The 20313-nt window shown below is 42.6% G+C and overlaps 1 protein-coding gene across 5 annotated transcripts in view; it reads right to left on the minus strand.

The window, feature by feature from the left end:
• Window positions 1-20313, minus strand: part of LOC144761272 (uncharacterized) — a 266932-nt gene that overhangs the window by 16395 nt on the left and 230224 nt on the right. Inside the window, exons 13-15 of one of the 5 annotated variants that reach the window (XM_078646719.1) lie at window positions 12500-12562; window positions 8734-8802; window positions 2209-2277 (exon numbers count right to left, since the gene is read on the minus strand). The exons of 1 other annotated variant lie outside the window; for it this stretch is intronic. In XM_078646719.1, coding sequence (XP_078502845.1) covers window positions 2209-2277; window positions 8734-8802; window positions 12500-12562 — 201 coding nt within the window. The remainder of the gene's footprint in view (window positions 1-2208; window positions 2278-8733; window positions 8803-12499; window positions 12563-20313) is intronic. 3 more of the 5 variants (XM_078646720.1, XM_078646721.1, XM_078646722.1) reach the window with 3 other exon arrangements.

Consider the following 20313-nt stretch of genomic DNA (forward strand, 5'->3'; position numbering starts at 1 on the left):
ACCATTCCATCACAAGCACAGCGCCACCGCGGCTCGTGACGGAGTGGTTCCGTCACGAGCATGGCGGCACCGCGCGGCCCCCCCTGCACCCTAGCGCTGTGGCGGAATTACCGCCGCGGCCAAGGGGTTAAAGAAAGAAAACAACAATTGGCTTTTTGTTATTTTGGACATTTCTCCTAAAGCTTGAAGGAAATATTGATTGCAGTTAGATTTTTGTACAAAATAGGTCTATTGAGAAAAAACTCCAAATGATTTTCCACATTCTGAGCACCAGCATCTTTTAATCTGCCCTAATTTAAACTGTTTCTAGTTTCTTTTTGTAACAAATTATTAGCTGCATTCCTACAACTTTTTTTCATTATTCAGACTTCGCTTTCATGCTTCACGTCTGCAAACATAGTATCTCTTCTATGTGAAAGATACAGACACCAACGATTTAAGCAGCTTGCAGAACAGTTGAGGAGTGACCATGCATTGTAAAGAATTAAATACTGCCTGTCATACATTAAGAGAATACCTCAGAATTGTATGACTGTTTAAATACATTTCTCAGTGACTGGAAGTACCCTTGTGACATTTAATAGAGAGGACTCTATCTTGCATATACATTTTCATGTTTGCTTTAACTTGTTGGAATAAGATCAAACATGTTTAATAGGTGGAAAGTGATGTTAGGAGAACCCTACGTGGACAATATATAATTAAGAGCATGCAGATCATTAACTGTGCCAGTGCAGTTGTATATTATCCGGTCATATTACCTGTAGTTTGTTGTCCATTTAGGCATCTGGCTGCAAGCATTTGTGTTTTTATCTCTGTTACACAGGTCCAGCAACCATGAATGAAAGCAAGGGATACAATAGTTGCCTTGAGACAAGGAGAACGTATCCACTTCTCTGCTGTCAAGAATTCAGTCCAGGCAATTTCAGCACCAAGGTAGGCAAAGTGTGTGGCTCATCAGAACCCATAGGATGCAGCAGAATCGTGGGTACGTTTGGTAATGGGAATATAGCAATTGCTGTGCACAGCCCCTTTTTTGCTACTTTTTTTTGTTAAACCTTTGTACTGTTCACAGAGTTTTGAAGTTTAAATAAATATATATGAAATGCTAATTTTCGCAAATTTAATGACCTCTTCACACACTTGTGATGCATAGTTGATATGTATATCCATTGTGATTTCATGTTTATTTAACCCCCTTCATTTGATTTATTATTGTGGCTGATGCTCAGTTTGTAGTACAGAAAAGTGGTAGCAATTCTGACTTTCCACTTACACCTCGGGAATATAAGGCCTCAGTCCCATGTTGGATGACCAATATCCTTTTGAAGTTCAATGCAGATAAAAAGATTCTACTGAATCAACTTCAGACCTGATCCTCAGTTTTGTTGGCCTCTCCTCATTAGCTTTCACTCCTATTTTGAGTACACCAGTGGTAAAAATCTGGGTCCAGCTGAGTGCAGGGTAAGCGATAAACCTTCTAGAGGCCAAGTTCCCACACATTAAAGAGAGGCATATTAGCATTGCCAATACTTGATATTTTAACAATCTTACAGCTACATATTTGCACAAATAATCCAGTTTTGGAGTTCTTTCAAAAAATAATTATTTAGAGCTTGGAGATTATAGTTATCTGTCACAAGTTGTCAGTTGGGAAGTCAAAAATCCTACGGAAGTGCCACTGGTGGCTTATCTGGTGGAAACTCTATAGTAAAGGTGTTGGGACATTTCCCAGTAGGTGCATCAAAACACCCGCACTATGTCAAGCAGATGGTCCGAAGAACATGTTTATAAATCTGGAATCGCAGATGACTTCTATGAGGCATGGGTTGGCAGAGATTTCTAAATATGGTGGGCGATAGTCTGTACAGAGTGGTAGAGTCAATTACCTCTGCTATACTGATAGACGGCGGGCTGCTCACCGCATTCTAAAGGAGCCTTAACTTCATTTTCAATATCCACATTCTTCTCTTAATTTCTTATCACAGTATTTTCATTCTCATTATAAAAACTACATTTTCTGAGAAATTTGGATACCCAATGTATATTTCAGATATCAATATATCTGTTCACAATTTGGCAAGGCAAGAACATTTCTATGTTGCTATTTTCCAAAGAAATTGATGTTACATATTTCCATTAACTGGTGCGCTGCTTGGTTCCTAGACCCATAAAACAGCTGGAGTTTGGTTTAAAGTGTATGCTTACGTAATGAAATCCCATCTCCTGAATTTGCTTCTCGCTCTTGCTCTTCTCTTGTTGGTTTCGATTTTTCGTCTGAAGCACAGATGATAGTTGCCATTAGAGAATAAAAAAAGAGAGGATTAGGAATGAGTGCTTCTGCAGTAATAAGTCATAAACTCTAGACAGACCCTACACAAAGTGTCCTTGCTTGATGGGCAGTGGTGTTGGCGGAGAGGGACCGGAAGGAGTCCATGCCCCAGCTCTCTTTCTTCAAGTCCTACTTTGTGTCCAAACACCTTTGGTGTTGAATATGAAAGAGGTAACATGGGGAAAACATATGCAAAGATTCTGTTAAACTCATTTTAAAATAGGGTGTTGAGAATCTACAGAAAAAGAACATGAAATAAATTATGAGCACAAATGATATGGTAGAGGAAATAATTGAAAAAATTGGGATGATAGCCAAGAGGATACATCCAGATGATTGGGGTGTAAAGCTGGAGTCTAAATTACTGAAAGACAAAATGTAGAAACATCTGCACATAAAGAGCCTCAAATGTGTGAGCAAATGGAAAGAATTTCATGACGGAATAATATGAGGATCGTGAGCATTCCTGAGGGTCTCAAAGATTCTACAGAAGGGGTATCCCTAATCAAGTGGATCATCCACTTTCTTAGGGATTACCCACTTTTTAGATCATGTTGGATTCCGGACAATACCCTCAAATCTGTCAATCCACGCATAACTGGAAGGGTTTTTCCAAGTCTTTCCCACTAAGTAGAACATTCTGTCTAAAGCATGTGAAAAAAGGTGAATTTAGTCTTCTGCTGGATACTGTTTTTCCATATTTCCAGGATATTCCTGTAGTAGGGCACGGTGATTAAAAGAAATGAGATAATGCTAATTAAAATTAAAGACCATTGTTATTCCAGCTCCCATATTAGACTTGACTAGTTTAAAAACCAGTTGGCAGACATAAACACATATATTTCATGAACCAGAAAAATGTGGCAATATTCCTATTCTAATCTGGAAAAAATGGAAACAATTATTGACTAAGATCTCATCCAAAGTAAGCCAGATGTAAACATTAATCATAAAATTGGGATGGGGGTGAGGAACTTGTAAGCTGCTTCTTGGAATGCTGCTACAGACATTTCCAAAGAAGGAGCGAGTAGTCGATGTACAAGGCCTCCCTAGGTTTTGAAAACCCGCTTGGACCCGCTGTACATGAGGGATCGGTGGGTGTTGAGTTGGGGTAAAGGAGGGGACAAATAGAAAAAACAATATCAGTTTTGTGCTTGAGGCAGAAATCTGATAAAGTTAGTTGTATAGCTACATACTTATGAATAGCCATTTGAGAATTGCTACCTTTAATGTTAAAGAGCTAAATGTCCCTACTATGCAATATAAATGTAAAAAAGAGCTCCCACATTTGAAACCAAGGTTGCCAATAGAATCGTAGCATGTTCTTCAGGCTTGGGGCCAAATCATCATATACTACTTTCAAAAGGCCTTGAAGAAGGAAAGCAAAATAGTTTTTTGATCCCTCTTTCAAAGTTGTCTGTATTAGTATGTATAAAAAGCAATGTCCATTAGGTCATTATTGGGGTACAAATTGCTACACTGGAGTTTCATAGCTGTTTAGTACATGGCCCCAACAAAGAACTTCCTCTGCCTTTAACTCAGATTTAACAGAAATGCCTTCAAGAAATATCATAAAAGGCAAAGAATGTAATTGTATTCCTGGTCTGCATTTAGATATGACCTATACCCAATGGCAAGTGCTTCTACTTAAGATATATATTCATATATACATATAATCACTGCGACATGACAATCATTGAATTATTCATCTTTTTCACCATTCTTGGAATGCTGGTAACATTGCTTTGTTTCCTTTGACTAATAATTGCAGCACCTGTTATTTACACAAGAATCCAATTGCTTCAATAAATGTTTGAAATACCAATTTACATATTTCTAGTATCTCCCTTTGGGCATGTCTAAGGTAAAAACAAAAAGGTAGATCTGTTTTCATGATTTCCCTGGGAGGGAGATCAGAGTGGCCGTGTTCTAAGGTTTTGGACCCCATCTGGTACTCAGTGAGATTTAGGGGTCCAGATGGTACACTGTGAGCTAGCAGCAGGTTTTGGGCCAATTGATTCTGATGCAATGAGTGGAACCAGGGTGATATCACCAATGCTTCACATTAAACATCATAAATCACGCTTTGCGCCATTTTGAATATCGCTGGCTATTGCTGGTTTACATCGTCGTGTTAGCGGCGTATTTACAACGCCTTGCTCACAGGCAATGTACAAAGCTGCGATAGACGGCGATATTCATCATTAGCGTGTAAAATCAAGCGATGATTTCACAAGCTAATGAAAAGTATGATAATAGGGGAGTGTGGACGTATCCAAACAATCCACCTCACATTCAAAACATGCCTAAGTCAAGTTTTGATCAGGCGTTAAGGGTCCTGCGAAAACCGCAGTGACTGCTGCTTTCATCATCGCTTCGTGGTTCCGGAGCCGCGTTGTAAGTAACTCAATGTCCTGTTCGCGACCTTTTGATACAGGAAGGTACGCCTACTTTGCATCTCATTAGCGATGTATATCGCTAAGATGCGTGGCGTTAAAAAAACAGCAGCTAACATGCGCTAATGCATGTTAGTGCCGCCTTGTTTATAGGGCAATGAAATTATCGCCGCTTTAGCAGCAAAAAGTGCCGCTAAAGCGGCGATAATGCCCTTGTAAATATGCCCCTAAGTTCCCATATTTTGACACATATGTTGTCCAACCGCACAGTCCTAATTGATTAGTAGAAACCATATGGCACAGAAATTCATTGATAGAACGCTTCGTACCCCTGGTGGCGAGCCTATGCGCATCAATGGAAGGATGCTCTTTGTTTCCTCTAATCAAAGCATGAGGAACAAGGAAACAAATCAGGCTGCACTTCCTTTGGCCATTCATGGAATGTCCAACAACTAAATCCTTGTAGAGGTTAAAGATAGAAACACATTCACACAAGATGGTGAAATGTAACAAAGATCTTCATACCAGGCCCAGCCACAGGATTCTGGATTTGGGAGGGATGTTAAGTAGAATGGGTAATTCAGAATGATGTATTTGGGAACAGGGACATTTAACCCAAGGATTCGGAGACCTGCAGTTATAGAATGACAATTTTAACATGTATACAAAGGGAAAGTTACGCTTATTTGCTAATGCTGTGCCTAAGAAATAGGATAAGTTGCCATTGTGTAATGTAAGCTGGGGTATTGCACAGAGAGAGCATGGATGAAGACCTTGCCACAACCCGAGTGTCCACTCTGCACAGCTGTAAACTGTATTCAGTGGAGGCCGAGAGAAGGGCCCTGGGCTCAGCGCATGGGCACAAGTCATCCACAGTCTGTATCTAGTGCTTGCTAGGAAAAGGAATGCCTAGTGATTGGGACAGATACAAACATTTTGACAGCAGGGCATGTCTGAAATGCATACGCTTTGAATCCAGGGGTGGTATGATAATACGGCTGACCATTAATGAAAAATAGGTATCAATTAGGTTTTGCATATTAATAAGGTCCTTGTTGCAGTGGTTTCAACAACTATATTTTGTAGAAATTATATTATAATACATGAAAGTCTGCAATTCTTGTATAAAAACCTGTCTCTAATTTTCATATTACTTTCCAATTGGGACAGCAATCAGAAAATGACCTACCTGCTCAGCATAATAGATTATTACAGCTGAATAGTGACATCATAATGTGAGATGCCAGAGTCACCAGTCAAGGTGAAAAGCAGGCCACAGAGCATTATTACAGTTGCAGTTTAAAGAAAGAAAGCAACAATTGTCTTTTCATTATTTGGGACATTTCTCCTAAAGCTTGAAGGAGATATTGATTGCAGTTAGATTTTTGTAAAAAATAGGTCTATTGAGAAAAAACTCCAAATGATTTGGCACATTCTGAGCACCAGCATCTTTTAATCTGTCCTAATTTAAACTGTTTCTAGTGTCTTTTGTAACAAATTATTAGCTGCATTCCTGCAACTTTTTTTTCACAATTCAGACTTAGCTTTCATGCTTCACGTCTGCAAACATAGGGGTCCATTAGAATGACGGGCAGACTTTGTCCGCCCGTCATCCTACCGGTGAATGGGACCACCCGCCATAAGGGCGGGGGTCCCGTTTTACATATTAAGATGCGCCCGCCACAGTGGCGGGCGCTTCCCGCATTTTTAGCATTGCGGCGGGCGGTGTTGAAAGCACTGCCCGCCGCAATGCTAAAAATGCACGTTGTGCATTTCAATGCACAACATGACAGGCACCGCGAGGTGCCTGTAATGTTGTGCATAAAAATGCAGGGGGGTACCATCGGTACCCCCCAAGTGCACCCCCCACCCCCAAGGAGTCCCTGGGGGCCCGCAACGGGCCCCCGCAGGGGGACTCTGCATGCCTTTGCCACGGAAAGGCATTCCCAAATGCCTATCCTAATATGGCTGGCGGTGTCTAATAGACACCGCCACCATATGAACCCTTTTCCGCCCCGGCCGCAAGGCGACCGGGGCGGAAAAGCGTCGGACAGTCTTTCCGTCCGCCGCGGCCAACCATCATAATATGGCGGGGGGGGTGTTTTTAGTCAGGATGGCGGGCGGATTGCCCCCGCCAGGCCGGCGGTGGCTACCGCCTGCCTGGCGGGGGCAATCCGCCCGCCATCCTAATGGACCCCAAAGTATCTCTTCTATGTGAAGATACAGACACCAACGATTTAAGCGGCTTGCAGAACAGTTGAGGGGTGACCATGCATTGTAAGGAATTAAATACTGTCTGTCATACATTAAGAGAATACCTCAGAATTGTATGACTGTTTAAAGAAATTTTCAGTGACTGGAAGTACCCTAGTGACATATAATAGAGAGTACTCTATCTTGCATATACATTTTCATGATTGCTTTAACTTGTTGGAATAAGATCAAACATGTTTAATAAATGGAAAGTGATGTCAGGAGAACCCTATGTGGACATATATGATTAAGAGCATGCAGATCATAAACTGTGCCAGTGTAGTTTTATGTTATCCGGTCATATTACCTTTGGTTTGTTGTCCATTTAGGCATCTGGCTGCAAGCATTTGTATTTTTATCTTCGTTACACAGGTCCAGCAACCATGTAGGAAAGCAAGGGATACAATAGTTGCCTTGAGACACGGAGAACATATCCACTTCTCTGCTGTCAAGAATTCAGTCCAGGCAATTCCAGCACCAAGGTAGGCAAAGTGTGTGGCTCATCAGAACCCATAGGATGCAGCCGAATTGTGGGCAAGTTTGGTAATGGGAATATACCAATTGCTGTGCACAGTCCCTTTTTTGCTACTTTTTTTTGTTAAACCTTTGTACTGTTAACAAAGTTTTCAAGTTTAAATAAATATATATGAAACGCTAATTTTCGCAACTTTAATTACCTCTTCACACACTCGTAATACATAGTTGATATGTATATCTATTGTGATTTCATGTTTATTTTACCCCTTTTATTTAATTTATTATTGTGGCTGATGCTCAGTTTGTAGTACAGAGAAGTGGTAGCAATTCTGACTTTCCACTTACACCTCGGGAATATAAGGCCTCAGTCCCATGTTGGATGACCAATATCCTTTTGAAGTTCAATGCAGATAAAACGATTCTACTGAATCAACTTTAGACCTGAACCTCAGTTTTGTTTGCCTCTCCTCATTGGCTTTCACTCTTATTTTGGGTACACCAGTTGTAAAAATCTTTGTGCAGCTGAGTGCAGGGTAAGCGATAAACCTTCTAGAGGGCAAGTTCACACACATTAAAGAGAGGCCTGTTAGCATTGCCAATACCTGATATTTTAACAATCTTACAGCTACATATTTGCACAAACAATCCAGTTTTGGAGTTCTTTCAAAAAATAATTATTTAGAGCTTGGAGATTATAGTTATATGCACAAGTTGTCAGTTGGGAAGTCAAATTTCCTACGGAAGTGCCACTGGTGGCTTATCTGGTGGAAACCCTATAGTAAAGGTGTTGGGACATTCCCTGTAGGTGCATAAAAACACCCGCTCTATGGAGAGCAGATGGTCCAAAGAACATGTTTATAAATCTGGAATCGAAGCTGACCTTTATGAGGCATGTGTTGGCAGAGATTTCTAAATATTGTGGGCGATAATCTGGCCAGAGTGGTAGAGTCAATTACCTCTGCCATACTGATAGACGGCAGGCTTTCCACCACATTCTAAATGAGCCTTAAGTTCATTTACAATATGCACTTCCTTCTCTTAATTTCCTATCGCAGTATTTCCTTTCTCATTATAAAAACTACGGTTTCTGAGAAATGTAGATACCCAATGTATATTTCAGATATCAATATATCTGTTCACAATTTGGCAAGGCAAGGACATTTCTATGTTGCTATTCTCCATAGAAATTGATGTTACATATTTCATTTAACTGGCACACAGCTTGGTTCCTAGACCCATACAACAGCCCGATTTTGGTTTAGAGTGTATGCTTACGTAATGGAATCACATCTCCTGGATTTGCTTCTCGCTCTTGCTCTTCTCGTATTGGTTTCGATTTTTTGTCTGAAGCACAAATGATAGTTGCCATTAGAGAATAAAAAAAGAGAGGATTAAGAGTGAGTGCTTCTGCACTAATAAGTCATAAACTCTAGACAGACCCTACACACAGTGGCATTGCTTCACGGGCAGTGGTGTTGGCAGAATCGGGCCAGAAGGAGTCCATGCCCCAGCTCTCTTTGTCCAAGTCCTGCCTTGTGTCCAAACACCTTAGGTGTTGAATGTGAAAGAGGTAACATGGGGAAACATATGCAAAGATTCTGTTGAACTCATTTTAAAATAGGGTGTTGAGTTTTAATCTACAGCAAAAGAACATGAAGACAATTATGGGCAATTAAATGATATGGTAGAGGAAATAATTGAAAAAATTGGGATGATAGGTAAGAGGATACACCCAGACGATTGGGGTGTGACGCTGGAGTCTAAATTACAGAAAGACAAAATGCAGCAACATCTGCACAGGAAGAGCCTCAAATGTGTGACGAAATGGAAAGACTTTATGACGGAATAATATGAGGATAGTGAGCATTCCTGAGGGCCTCAAAGATGCTACAGAAGGGGTATCGCTAATCAAGTGGATCATCCACTGTTTTAGGGATTACACACTTTCTAGAGCATGTTGGATTCCGGACAATACCCTGAAATCTGGCAATCCACCCATAAATGGCAGGGTTTTTCCAAGTATTTCTCACTAAGGAGAACATTCTGTCTAAAGCATGTGAAAAAAGGTGAATTTAGTCTACTGCTGGATACTGTTTATCCATATTCTCAGGATATTCCTGTAGTATGGCCAGGTGATTGAGAGAAATGAGATGATGTCAATTCAAATTAAAGACAGTTGATATTCCAGCACCCATATTAGACTTGACTTGTTTGAAAACCAGTTGGCAGACATAAACACATATATTTCATGAACCAGCATTTTTTTTACAATATTCCTATTATAACTAGGAACAAATAGAAACAATCATTGACAAAGATCTCATCTAAAGTAATCCAGACGTAGACATTAATCGTAAAATTGGGATGTCGGTGAGGACATTTTATGCTGCTTCTTGGAATGTTGTTACAGACATTCCCAAAGAAGGAGCAAGTAGTCAATGTACAAGGCCTCCCTAGGTCTCGAAACCAGCTTGGACCTGCTGTACATGAGGGATGGGTGGGTGCTGAGTTGGGGGAAAGGAGGGGGCAAATAGAAAAAACAAGGGCAGTTTTGTGCTTGAGGCAAAAGTCTGACAAGGTTAACTGTATAGCTACATTCTTATGAATAGCCATTTGAGAATTGCTACCTTTAATGTTAAAGAGCTTAATATCCCTACTATGCAATATAAATGTAAAGAAGAGCTCCCACATTTGAAACCAAGGTTTCTTATAGAATCGTAGCATTTTCTTCAGGCTTGGGGCGAAATCATCATACCTGTTCAGTACATGGCCCCAAGAAAGAACTTCATCTGCCTGTTACACAGATCAAAGAGAAATGCCTTCAATGACTTCAAGAAATATCATAAAAGGCAAAGATTTCAATTGTATCACTTGCTTGTCTGCATTGAGATATGACCTATACCCAATGGCAAGTGGTTCTCCTTATGATATATATTCATATATGCATATAATCACTGCAACATGACAATCTTTGAATTATTAATCTTTTTCAACATTCTTGGAATGCTGGTAACATTGCTTTGTTTCCTTCTACTAATGATTGCAGCACCTGTGGTTTACACAAGAATCCAATTGCTTCAGTAAATTTTTAAAGAACCAATTTACATATTTCTAGTGTCACCCTTTGAGCATGTCTAACGTAAAAACAAAAAGGTAATTCTGTTTTCATGATTTCCCTGGGAGGGAGATCAAAGTCGCTGTGTTCTAAGGTTTCCGACCCCATCTGCAGGAATGATATTATAATACATGAAAGTCTGCAATTCTTGTATAAAAACCTGTCTCTAATTTTCATATTACTTTCCAATTGTGATGTGTCAAGTCACCCTGTAATCAGAAAATGACATAGCTGATCAGCCATAATAAATTATTACAGCTAAATAGTAATGTCAGATGCCAGAGTCACCAGCCAAGGTGAAAGGAAGGCCGCAGAGCATTATTACAGTTGCAATTGAAAGAAAGAAAGCAACAATTGGCTTTTCGTTCTTTTGGTCATTTCTCCTAAAGCTTGAAGGAGATATTGATTGCAGTTAAATTTTTGTACAAAATATGTCTATTAAGAAAAAACGCTATATGATTCGAAACATTCTGAGCAACAGCATCCTCTAATCTGACATAATTTAAACTTATTCTAGTATCTCTTTGTAACAAATTACTACTGCATTCCTGAATCTTTTATTTCACAATGCAGATTTTGCTTTCATGCTTCACGTCTGCAAACATAGTATCTCTTTTATATGAAAGATACAGACACCAAAAATTTAAGCGGCTTGTGGAACAGTTGAGGGATGACCATGCATTGTGAGGAATTAAATACTGCCGTCATACATTAAGAGAATACCTCGAAATTGAATGACTGTTTAAAGAAATTCCTCAGTGACTGGAATAACCCTAGTGACATATGAAAGAGAGTACTCTAGCTTGCATATACATGCTTTAACTTGTTGGAATAAGATCAATCATGTTTAATAAATGGAAAGTGATGTCAGGAGAACCCTATGTTGACAATATATGATTAAGAGCATGCATATCATAAACTTTACCAGTGTAGTTTTATATTATCCGGTCATATTACATTTAGTTTGTTGTCCATTTAGGCATCTGGCTGCAAGCAATTGTGTTTTTTTCTCTGTCACTCAGGTCCAGCAACCATGAATGAAAGCAAGTGATACAGTAGTTTCCTTGGAACAAGGAGAACTTATCCACTTCTCTGCTGTTTAAAATTCAGTCCAGGCAATTTCAGCACCAACGTAGGCAAAGTGTGTGGCTAATTAGAACCCATAGGATGCAGCAGGATCATGGGCGAACGTTAAACTTTCTAGAGGGCAAGTTCCCACACATTAAGGAGAGGCCTACTGGCATTGCCAATGCTTGATATTTTACCAACCTTACAGCTACATATTTGCACAAAAAATCCAGTTTGGGAGTTCTTTCAAATATTAATTATTTAGGGCTTGGAGAACATGGTTCTCTGCAACGAGCAGTCCTTTGGGAAGTCATATTTCCTACAGCAGTGCTACTGGTGGCTTATCTGGTGGAAACCCTAATGTAAAGGCATTAGGACTTTCCCTGTAGGTGCATCAACTCACCCGCGCTATGTAGAGCAGATGGTCAGAAGAACATGTTTATAAATCTGGAATTGCAGGTGACTTCTATAAGGCATGGGTTGGCAGAGATTTCTGAATATGGTGGGCGGTAGTCTGGCCAGAGTGGTACAGTCAATTACCTCTGCCATACTGATAGACGGCGGGCTGCCCACCACATTCAAAATGAGCCTTAACTTCCTTTTCAATATGCACATCCTTCTCTTAATTTCCTATCACTGTATTTCGTTCTCATTTTAAAAACTACAGTTTCTGAGAAATTTGGATACCCAATGTATATTTCAGATATCAATATATCTGTTCACAATTTGGCAAGGCAAGGATATTTCTTTGTTGCTATTCTCTATAAAAATTGGTGTTACATATTTCCTTTAACTGGCATGCTGCTTGGTTCATAGACCCATACCACAGCTGGATTTGGGTTTAAAGTGTATGCTTACGTAATGAAATTACATCTCCTGGATTTGCTTCTTGCTCATCTCGTGTTGGTTTTGATTTTTCATCTGAGCGCAGATTTTCATTTGCCATTGGAGAATAAAAAAAGAGAGGATTAGGAGTGAGTGCTTCTGCACTATTGAGCCTTAAACTCTAGACAAAACCTACACACAGTATCATTGCTTCACAGGCAGTGGTGTTGGCAAAGTGGGGCCAGAAGGAGTCCATACCCCAGCTCTCTTTGTCCACGTCGTACCTTGGGTCCATACACCTTAGGTGTTGAATGTGGAAGAGGTAACATAGGGAAAACATATGAATATGCTTTCCCTTTTGAGGTACTCCAAATAGATTACATAGAATTTACCACTAAGTTTATAATTTGAAATACGTGTTAGTGATAGTTTGTGTTTTTAGCAAATGGATTGAGGTTTACCCCACAAACGAAAATACCGCCATTGTGAGAAGTTGGCCTGGCATATGATGTCCACTATTCTAGTGGGCATCTTGCACCAGTCCAAACGACCCTTATTGATGGTAGGTTTAAAGTCAACCTTATAGACAAGCTATCCTAGTGGTAGCTGTGGAGAGCAGCCTTCAGGCTAAGACTTAGAGGCGAGTTAAGCAAGTTGTTTTACCAGTCTATATCTCTTGAATGATCAAATGAAAGCACACCACACAAGGTATATATCAAATATATATGTATTTATTCTAAACACAACCCCTCTGATCTCTTTATGAGGTCAGAGTTAAAAGTACAATACAAGGAACTTAATTAGCATACGATAAGTTGCACAGTATACGTTATGCCCTAGGGGCCTCACAAACCATTTACTAAAATAGTGGTATAAGAACCACGTGAGGGTTAGAAAGCAGGCCTAGTGCCTGTAGAGCCGCTGGGGCAACCAGGAACCACCCAAGGTAGGGACGCAGGAGACCCACGGGGGACGCGTGCAGTGTCTAAACACAGCCTCATATCAATATTGACTTTCTATGGAGAAGGAACAAGTTACAATTTTAAAGATTAAGGGCACTTTGAGGTGAACTACGATGGAACCCTTTTAGACTAGGACACTTCAAGAGTCAAGAGCCATGGGAGCACTGGAGTACTCGTGTTACCTCACCCAGGGAAGCCGGGTGCATAAGTGTGTTTTGGTGTCGGGTGTCGTCATCGATTCCAATGGAGAGCTGCGAAGAACTGCTGCAGGCGACCAAAGGAGGAGTGTCCGGGTGGATCCAAGGGTGGATCGGACATGTGAAGAACCTTACAGCAGAGGGGACAGAGTCTGGGTCACTAGCCAGTGACCAGGATGTAGACAGGAAGATGCCAGCAGATGTCGGGGGATTTCAGGTGAAAGAGGTGAAGTTTGACTCTTCAGCCAGGAGGACCCGGAGGCGTCGACGACAACCAGGAGCCGGATTCAAGCTGTCCCACGGAAGATGACGAGTGCTGCAGGGTCAGAATCCGGATTGGATCCAACAAGCCATGGCAACAGCAACCCACGCAAGATGACCAGATTGGCTTTGGTTCAGACCAGCAAGGTCTGAGGGACTCTTCCTTTGGGGATTGGGGAGGAGTGAGAGCATGTCTGTAGCAACCAGTAAAGCTCAAGCAATCAAAGATTAACCTTTGTGGGGATCCACTAGCTAACAGACTAGAGATCGCAAAGGAGCCTCGAGCAGAAATGAACAAAGTGGGCCCACGGCACACTTGTGGAGTGCAGGCCTCTGAGCTTCGGTGCAAAAGATGCTCGAGGTAGGGGCTTCAAATAGCCCAATGCACAACTTCGGGAAACTTTGGGAAGTGGGTGCAGATATAAAAATGCAGGATGTCCAGGAGTTCCGGTCCCACATCTCTCGTATCAGCTACAGGTATCAGCTCTGCTGGGAACTCGTTTCAGCTTCAGAGATGTCTGGAAGTCTGTGTCCTGTGTCACAGATTCTCCAGGATCCGGCAGGAGCCTCAAAAATGCAGATCGGCAAAGATTCTTCTTGGTGCCTGTTTGAACAGGGAGGTCACTCATTGACCCCAAGGGAGATTATTCCATCTTCCAGTCGATATGGAATGGTGAAGGTCCAGGATATATGTTGCAGAGTTTCGTCCGGGGTAATCTAAAGTCCTAGGGACTGGGTTCCTGTACTTATACCAAGTTTAGGGGTTGGACTAACTCTAGGGTCCTACTTATGGGAGGACCTGGGGAGGGGGTGTTTACACGCCGCCCCTTTTAATCAGTTTCATGGAAGAGCTGGGCCTGCACGCCCCAGCAACCGGTATGAACTGGGAAATGCATGGAGCACCTTGTGTGCCCCAGGCAGTGTCTGGAAAGCATTTATTGAATGCAACCCACCCTGCCCCAATATATTAAAGCCTGTCAGGAAACCTATTGTCCAGGCCTCCCCTGCCTGAGTTTCGTCCAGCAGCAGGAGGTCAGACTCGTGTCTGTGGCAGCAGCATCCATTTTGTGATGCTGAGGCTCTGTTTAACTTTAACCAGGTATACCAGTGCGTACATGTCTTTTCCCTCTAGAAGGGTGGAATGCTACCCTCGCCACCAGAACTGGCGGGGGGGGGGCTAGTATTCCAAAGTGTTTGACACCTTACACAACATGTTTTGATAAAGTCAAACCAAAGTTAGCATTAACCGCGAGGATTATAATGCACTTAAGAGTATATGGTATGGCTACATCATAGAACAGCTATAAGGTGATGGTTCAAAAAGCTGCAGAGGGGCTTAGCTCATGCTAGGGCACCCTCTCACACAAAACAAAGCACTCTGCCTTCAGGATTGTCAAGGCCTGCCATAGGAGTGACTTATACGTTAGTATGTGTCTTTATATATATATATATATCTCCTACAGCCATGGCAACGGCAAAGGCTCTTAATAAGTAGTTTTTCCCCTGCTACAGCTTGCCCCATTTGATTTGGAGTGACAATCGGAGTCACTTCAAGGCCAAATTGATCCAATTGATTTGTGACGGTTTGCAAGTTCAGCAAAAATTCCATACAGCTAATCACCCCCAGTCAGCAGGTTTAGTTGGGAAGTACAATGGTACTCTCAAGTTGAAGTCGTCAAAAGTGAAGGAAAGTACTGGGTTGCATTAGCCAGATTCATTACCCTTAGCTTTGTTGTCCATCAGAATAATAGCCCATTCTAGGACAAGATTATCTCCCTATGAGGTAATTTTCGGTCCCCCAGCAAATGTATGGGGTGTCCCTAGACTAAAAGAATTCTCTGACATAGATTATCCTCTGTTGGTCGATTATTTGTATGAACTTATTAAAAGCTTGCATTCTATTCACCAAAAGATACAAGAGGCGCTGCCTCCAGCACCTGAGGGACCTGGGCATACAATTCAGCCAGGTGATTATATGTTAATATGAAGCTTTCAGAGAAAGGACGGCTTGGAGCCTAGATGGAAGGGCCCCTACGCGGGCCTCATCGCAACAAGGACAACAGTGAGGGTGAAAGGTCCGAAGAACTGGATCCATGCCTCCCACTGAAGCGGGTGCCATTACCTCTCCCCTACAATGCATGGGTGAGAGAGGGCAATTGAGACCACGAAACTGAGAGGGTCTGTAGTGAATGAGCCACTTTTACGGTCTGATGCCCTTTGATTACCTTCAACCATCACCATCTTTGTATTGATTTTAGTGTGTTATGTTACCCTAGACTTAATGTAGGATGGTCTTGAATATGCCTACTTCTCTTCTGTTCTATAATCTTGCTGTCTTTCTGTAGAATAGTCTTGCCAAGAATAGAGGGTATGGGATGTTGAGGTGCAGTGTTGTTGGTGATGGTGCACACATGTGCTCCATGTTGGCTACTGCAGGATTAACTGTATAATGGTATGTGGGTTAGGTGAATTATGACTTTGACCTATTGGCTTTGACGTGGTCTTATGTCATTCTGTTTTCTAAGTCTGAATCTATTAGTTTAGCTGCTTCAATTGTAGGGATTCCTGGACTGTCAGTTTATAATGCTAGAGCTATTAGTAGAGTGGCTTGTCTTATGGTTAAATCTATTAACCACACCTTGATAACTTTATCTGATTTCCTGCTTGATATGCATGGTGCTCGACAAGCTATTTTTCAGAATAGGGTTGTTGTTGATTTTCCTGCAACTGAAACATGCTGTTCGGATCTTGATGGATTATGTTGTTTGAATCTTTCCTACCACTCTAAATCCATTCAGTCTCATATTACTGCTTTGCATAATTGTCATCTGAAGTTCAACAGAACCTTAATAAAGGATGGTGAGATTGACTCTTTAAGTGGTTACCTGATTTTGGTATGCGCTGTTCTATCTTGGGGTGTGTACTCTTAGTCATCTGTTTTTAGTGGCATTATGCTGTTGCATTCAATGTAAGCCTAGTATTTTGAATATGTTTGCCCTAGAACTGCTTTTGCCCATTCTGTCAGTTATGTCTCTTATTATTACAGAGATAGTTTGCATACTGTTTAAGTTTTTATAGGTTTGATGGTGTTGGACAATGGTCATGGGTGGAATGTAGTGACTGAGCTATGTTATGGTTAAATGGCCCGATTATGACGGTTGCCCACCACCATCTCAGCATATTTTGGCCTAATATAGTGATGTGTAGGCCTGTTTCTGACTTTGTCTTGCTTAATGGCAGTGCTGACTATTGCCTTTGACATGCTCTCATGTTTATTGCATTGCAATTTATACTGTCATTTAACATGGTGATGTGTAGGCCTGCCTAGTAAGACTAAACTACAAAGTAGGGTTTGATTATGTCTCTTTCTGTTTCAGACTTTATCTAGCTTAATGGCAGGGCTTGCGTATCGGCTTTGGCATGATCTTATTCCATCTTCCATACTAATTTTGCTCTTTGGCGGGAATAGAGGCCTATGCTTTAGCAACTCAATTTTCTGAGCTGTCTCCATCTTCTGAGCCTTTCTAGGTGAGAAGCTATGTTATGCTTTTCACTTGTTTTCTGCACTCTGCATACTGTTAGAAACTGGTTCTTATCAGAGGAATGTACGTGCTCTGTCAAGAAGTCACAGCAAAGTCCTGATCAACCGAAGCTGTGGCCTTGGTGCAGGCTGGTGCTGAATCTGATGAGAAAGAGGGGGCACGGCTCACAGGAGCCTCGTCCCACGTTTCCATTTCTACTAAAGGAGCTGTCTGAAACTTAATCTTGGGTTGTTCATCACAGTACAGAGGTGTAGCTGTGACAGTGGAGCAGATAATCCTGATTCGGCTAGAGAAACGGACTTCCCTCTGGCGAAGTGGAAGCAGGATGTGCAGATACTTGGTGAGGTGATCATGGGCCCCCACCAAGCAGAAAAAACATCCTTAAACAAAGTTGACAGTGGAGCAGATAATCCTGATTCGGCTAGAGAAACGGACTTCCCTCTGGCGAAGTGGAAACAGGATGTGCAGATACTTGGTGAGGTGATCATGGGCCCCCACCAAGCAGAAAAAACATCCTTAAACAAAGGCATTCCCCAGGGCTCCTGCCTTGACCCCACCTTGTTTAATATCTATATGGCCCCATTGGCGAGGGTGGTGGAAGCTCTGGGGTTCGAAGTCATTTCGTACGCGGATGACACCCAGCTGATATTTAACATCGGTCAGAACCTGGAAGCAGACAGACTCCGTTTTGTCTCAGGAATCACCGCAATATCCAACTGGATGACCGACAATCGTCTCCAGTTAAATCCGGGAAAAACGGAAGTCATGCTTCTAGGGAAAGCCGCAGCAGTATGGTCGGAGGACTGGTGGCCACGACAACTAGGCCTGTCGCCAACACCCAAACAGTGCGTGAACAACTTGGGCATTAAACTAAACCACACTCTATCTATGCAAGACCATGTAGCCTCAGCTTCTGGATCCTGTTAGTACAGGCTTAGGCTACTGAGGAAAATTCTACCTTTTGTCCCGACGGAACACCGCAAAACCCTGACCCAAGCCTTAGTCCTTAGTCGTATGGACGTTGGGAATGCCTTACTGGCAGAGGTCGGAATCACTTCACTGAAAAAACTTCAGGTAGTTCAGAAAATGCGGCCAGGCTGGTCCTGAATATGCCGTCAGGATCATCATCGCATCCCCTACTAAGAAAGCTGCACTGGTGCCGATTAAACAGAGAGCCTTTTTTTAAATTTGCTGCCTGACTTACTGTGCTCTCCAGGGACAGGGTCCCCTGTATCTCCAAAGGAAACTAAAAAAGTACATCCCTAGTCGTTCCTTCAGATCTAGTACACTCCAGCTCCTCCAGGTGCCCTGCATTAGCCGTCGTAGATCTGGGGGCCTGGCTTTCTCCTTCTTGGCTCCCAAGTACTGGAATAGTCTTCCAGCCTACCTACGAGATATACCCTCCTACTTAAATTTTAGGAAAATGCTAAAGGCCTTCCTGTACTAGGCTCCCTTTTTTTTTTTCCCTCTGCGCTGCCCTCCTATCCGGAGTATTCTGAGTAAAGCGCCGAGATGCCCCCCGGTGATTCGAGCGCTATACAAAAGGGCGTAACATAACATATTGTAGCTATGTTACTGTTTCTATTGGGGGAGGTGGCTGTTCTGGATAATGGAGTCTGTTGGACTTGGCCCTTTTGGCAGGTTCACCCCTAAACTTTTTGCCTTTTAATATGACATGATGATAGTCATTTTAGGCTTCTGCGCACTTTAGCACTGTGGCCCAGTGTAAAGTGCGTGCGCTCTCTGAGTGCGTGTGGTGAGATTGGCCTGCCCTCCCATAGGAATGCATGGGGAATATGTGTGTCCATGGTAGTTCCTGATGTGTGGGGACTGCAGGGGCGAGTTTGGTATGTGTGAACTTGTGAGATTAAATGCTGTGCGATGATGTGTGCAGATTTAATGTGACTAGTGGAGAAGTGCCACTTTTAGAAGTTGGCATTTCTGTGTGCAGTGAATGTGGTGCATCTGATGTCCCTGACCCATCCTGTGAATAGGAGAAGAGGAGCTGAGCAAAACAAAGTGCTCAAGTGCTCCCAAACCAGTTGCATCTGGTTTTCCTTAAACCCTGTGCTGGGTGACAAATGATTTTTCTGTATAAAAGAGGGGGTGTGACCCCCAAGATTTTGTTCTTATTTTCAACTTGAAACTACCAGGGGCGTGCTTCTGCTGGGGCCCAGGGGAAGGCTTGCCTCCCTGGGCCCTAACCTCCCCCTGGATGCCTGGAGGAGTTTTCTTATTGGGAGCTATTTTTCTCTATCTTTGATGTCCAGGACTTCTTGGGACCCTTTATGCTCCAGTTCTCTGTTAAACTTGGTGTTCTTTTACCCTTTGCATCTGGAATGCGCTTTATTTTAAATTGCCATGTTATTGAGGGAGCCTACCCCTCATTGCTGCATTTATTTTTTCAGCGCATGTGCACACCCCGCTTATTTGAGGTTCTCTAGTGTGCAGGTGCCCACCCTGCGTCTTCGTATTATTTTATACATTAATGCGGGTGCCCATCCTGCTTATGGGAACCCCGCTTGCTATATTTACTTTTAATCCCGAGGGAGCCTACCCCTCATTTTGCCCCTGAGAATTGATCACCGTGGCGGCACGAGTCGCGGACAGGAAGTCAGGCCACCAGGTGCCTGACGGCAGGTGGGACTTCCGGGTTCAAGGAGGAAGTCCCGCACACACCCGGCAGCCTGCGGGAAGTCGCCTGAAGCCGCAGGAGATGCCGCCCAGAAGAAGGAGGCTGGCGCATGCCGGTGTGGGGCTCCCATTGCTGAGGGAGAGCCCTGCGGGTGCCAGCCAGTAGCAGTGGAAGGCAGAGGCGGCGTGAGGCACATTGCCGGTGCCTGCCCCCGTTGCAAGCGCAAGAGACGTCCTGCCGCCGCCCGGAG

Source organism: Lissotriton helveticus, chromosome 6 (assembly GCF_964261635.1).
Source record: "Lissotriton helveticus chromosome 6, aLisHel1.1, whole genome shotgun sequence".
Classification (NCBI taxonomy): Eukaryota; Metazoa; Chordata; class Amphibia; order Caudata; family Salamandridae; genus Lissotriton; species Lissotriton helveticus.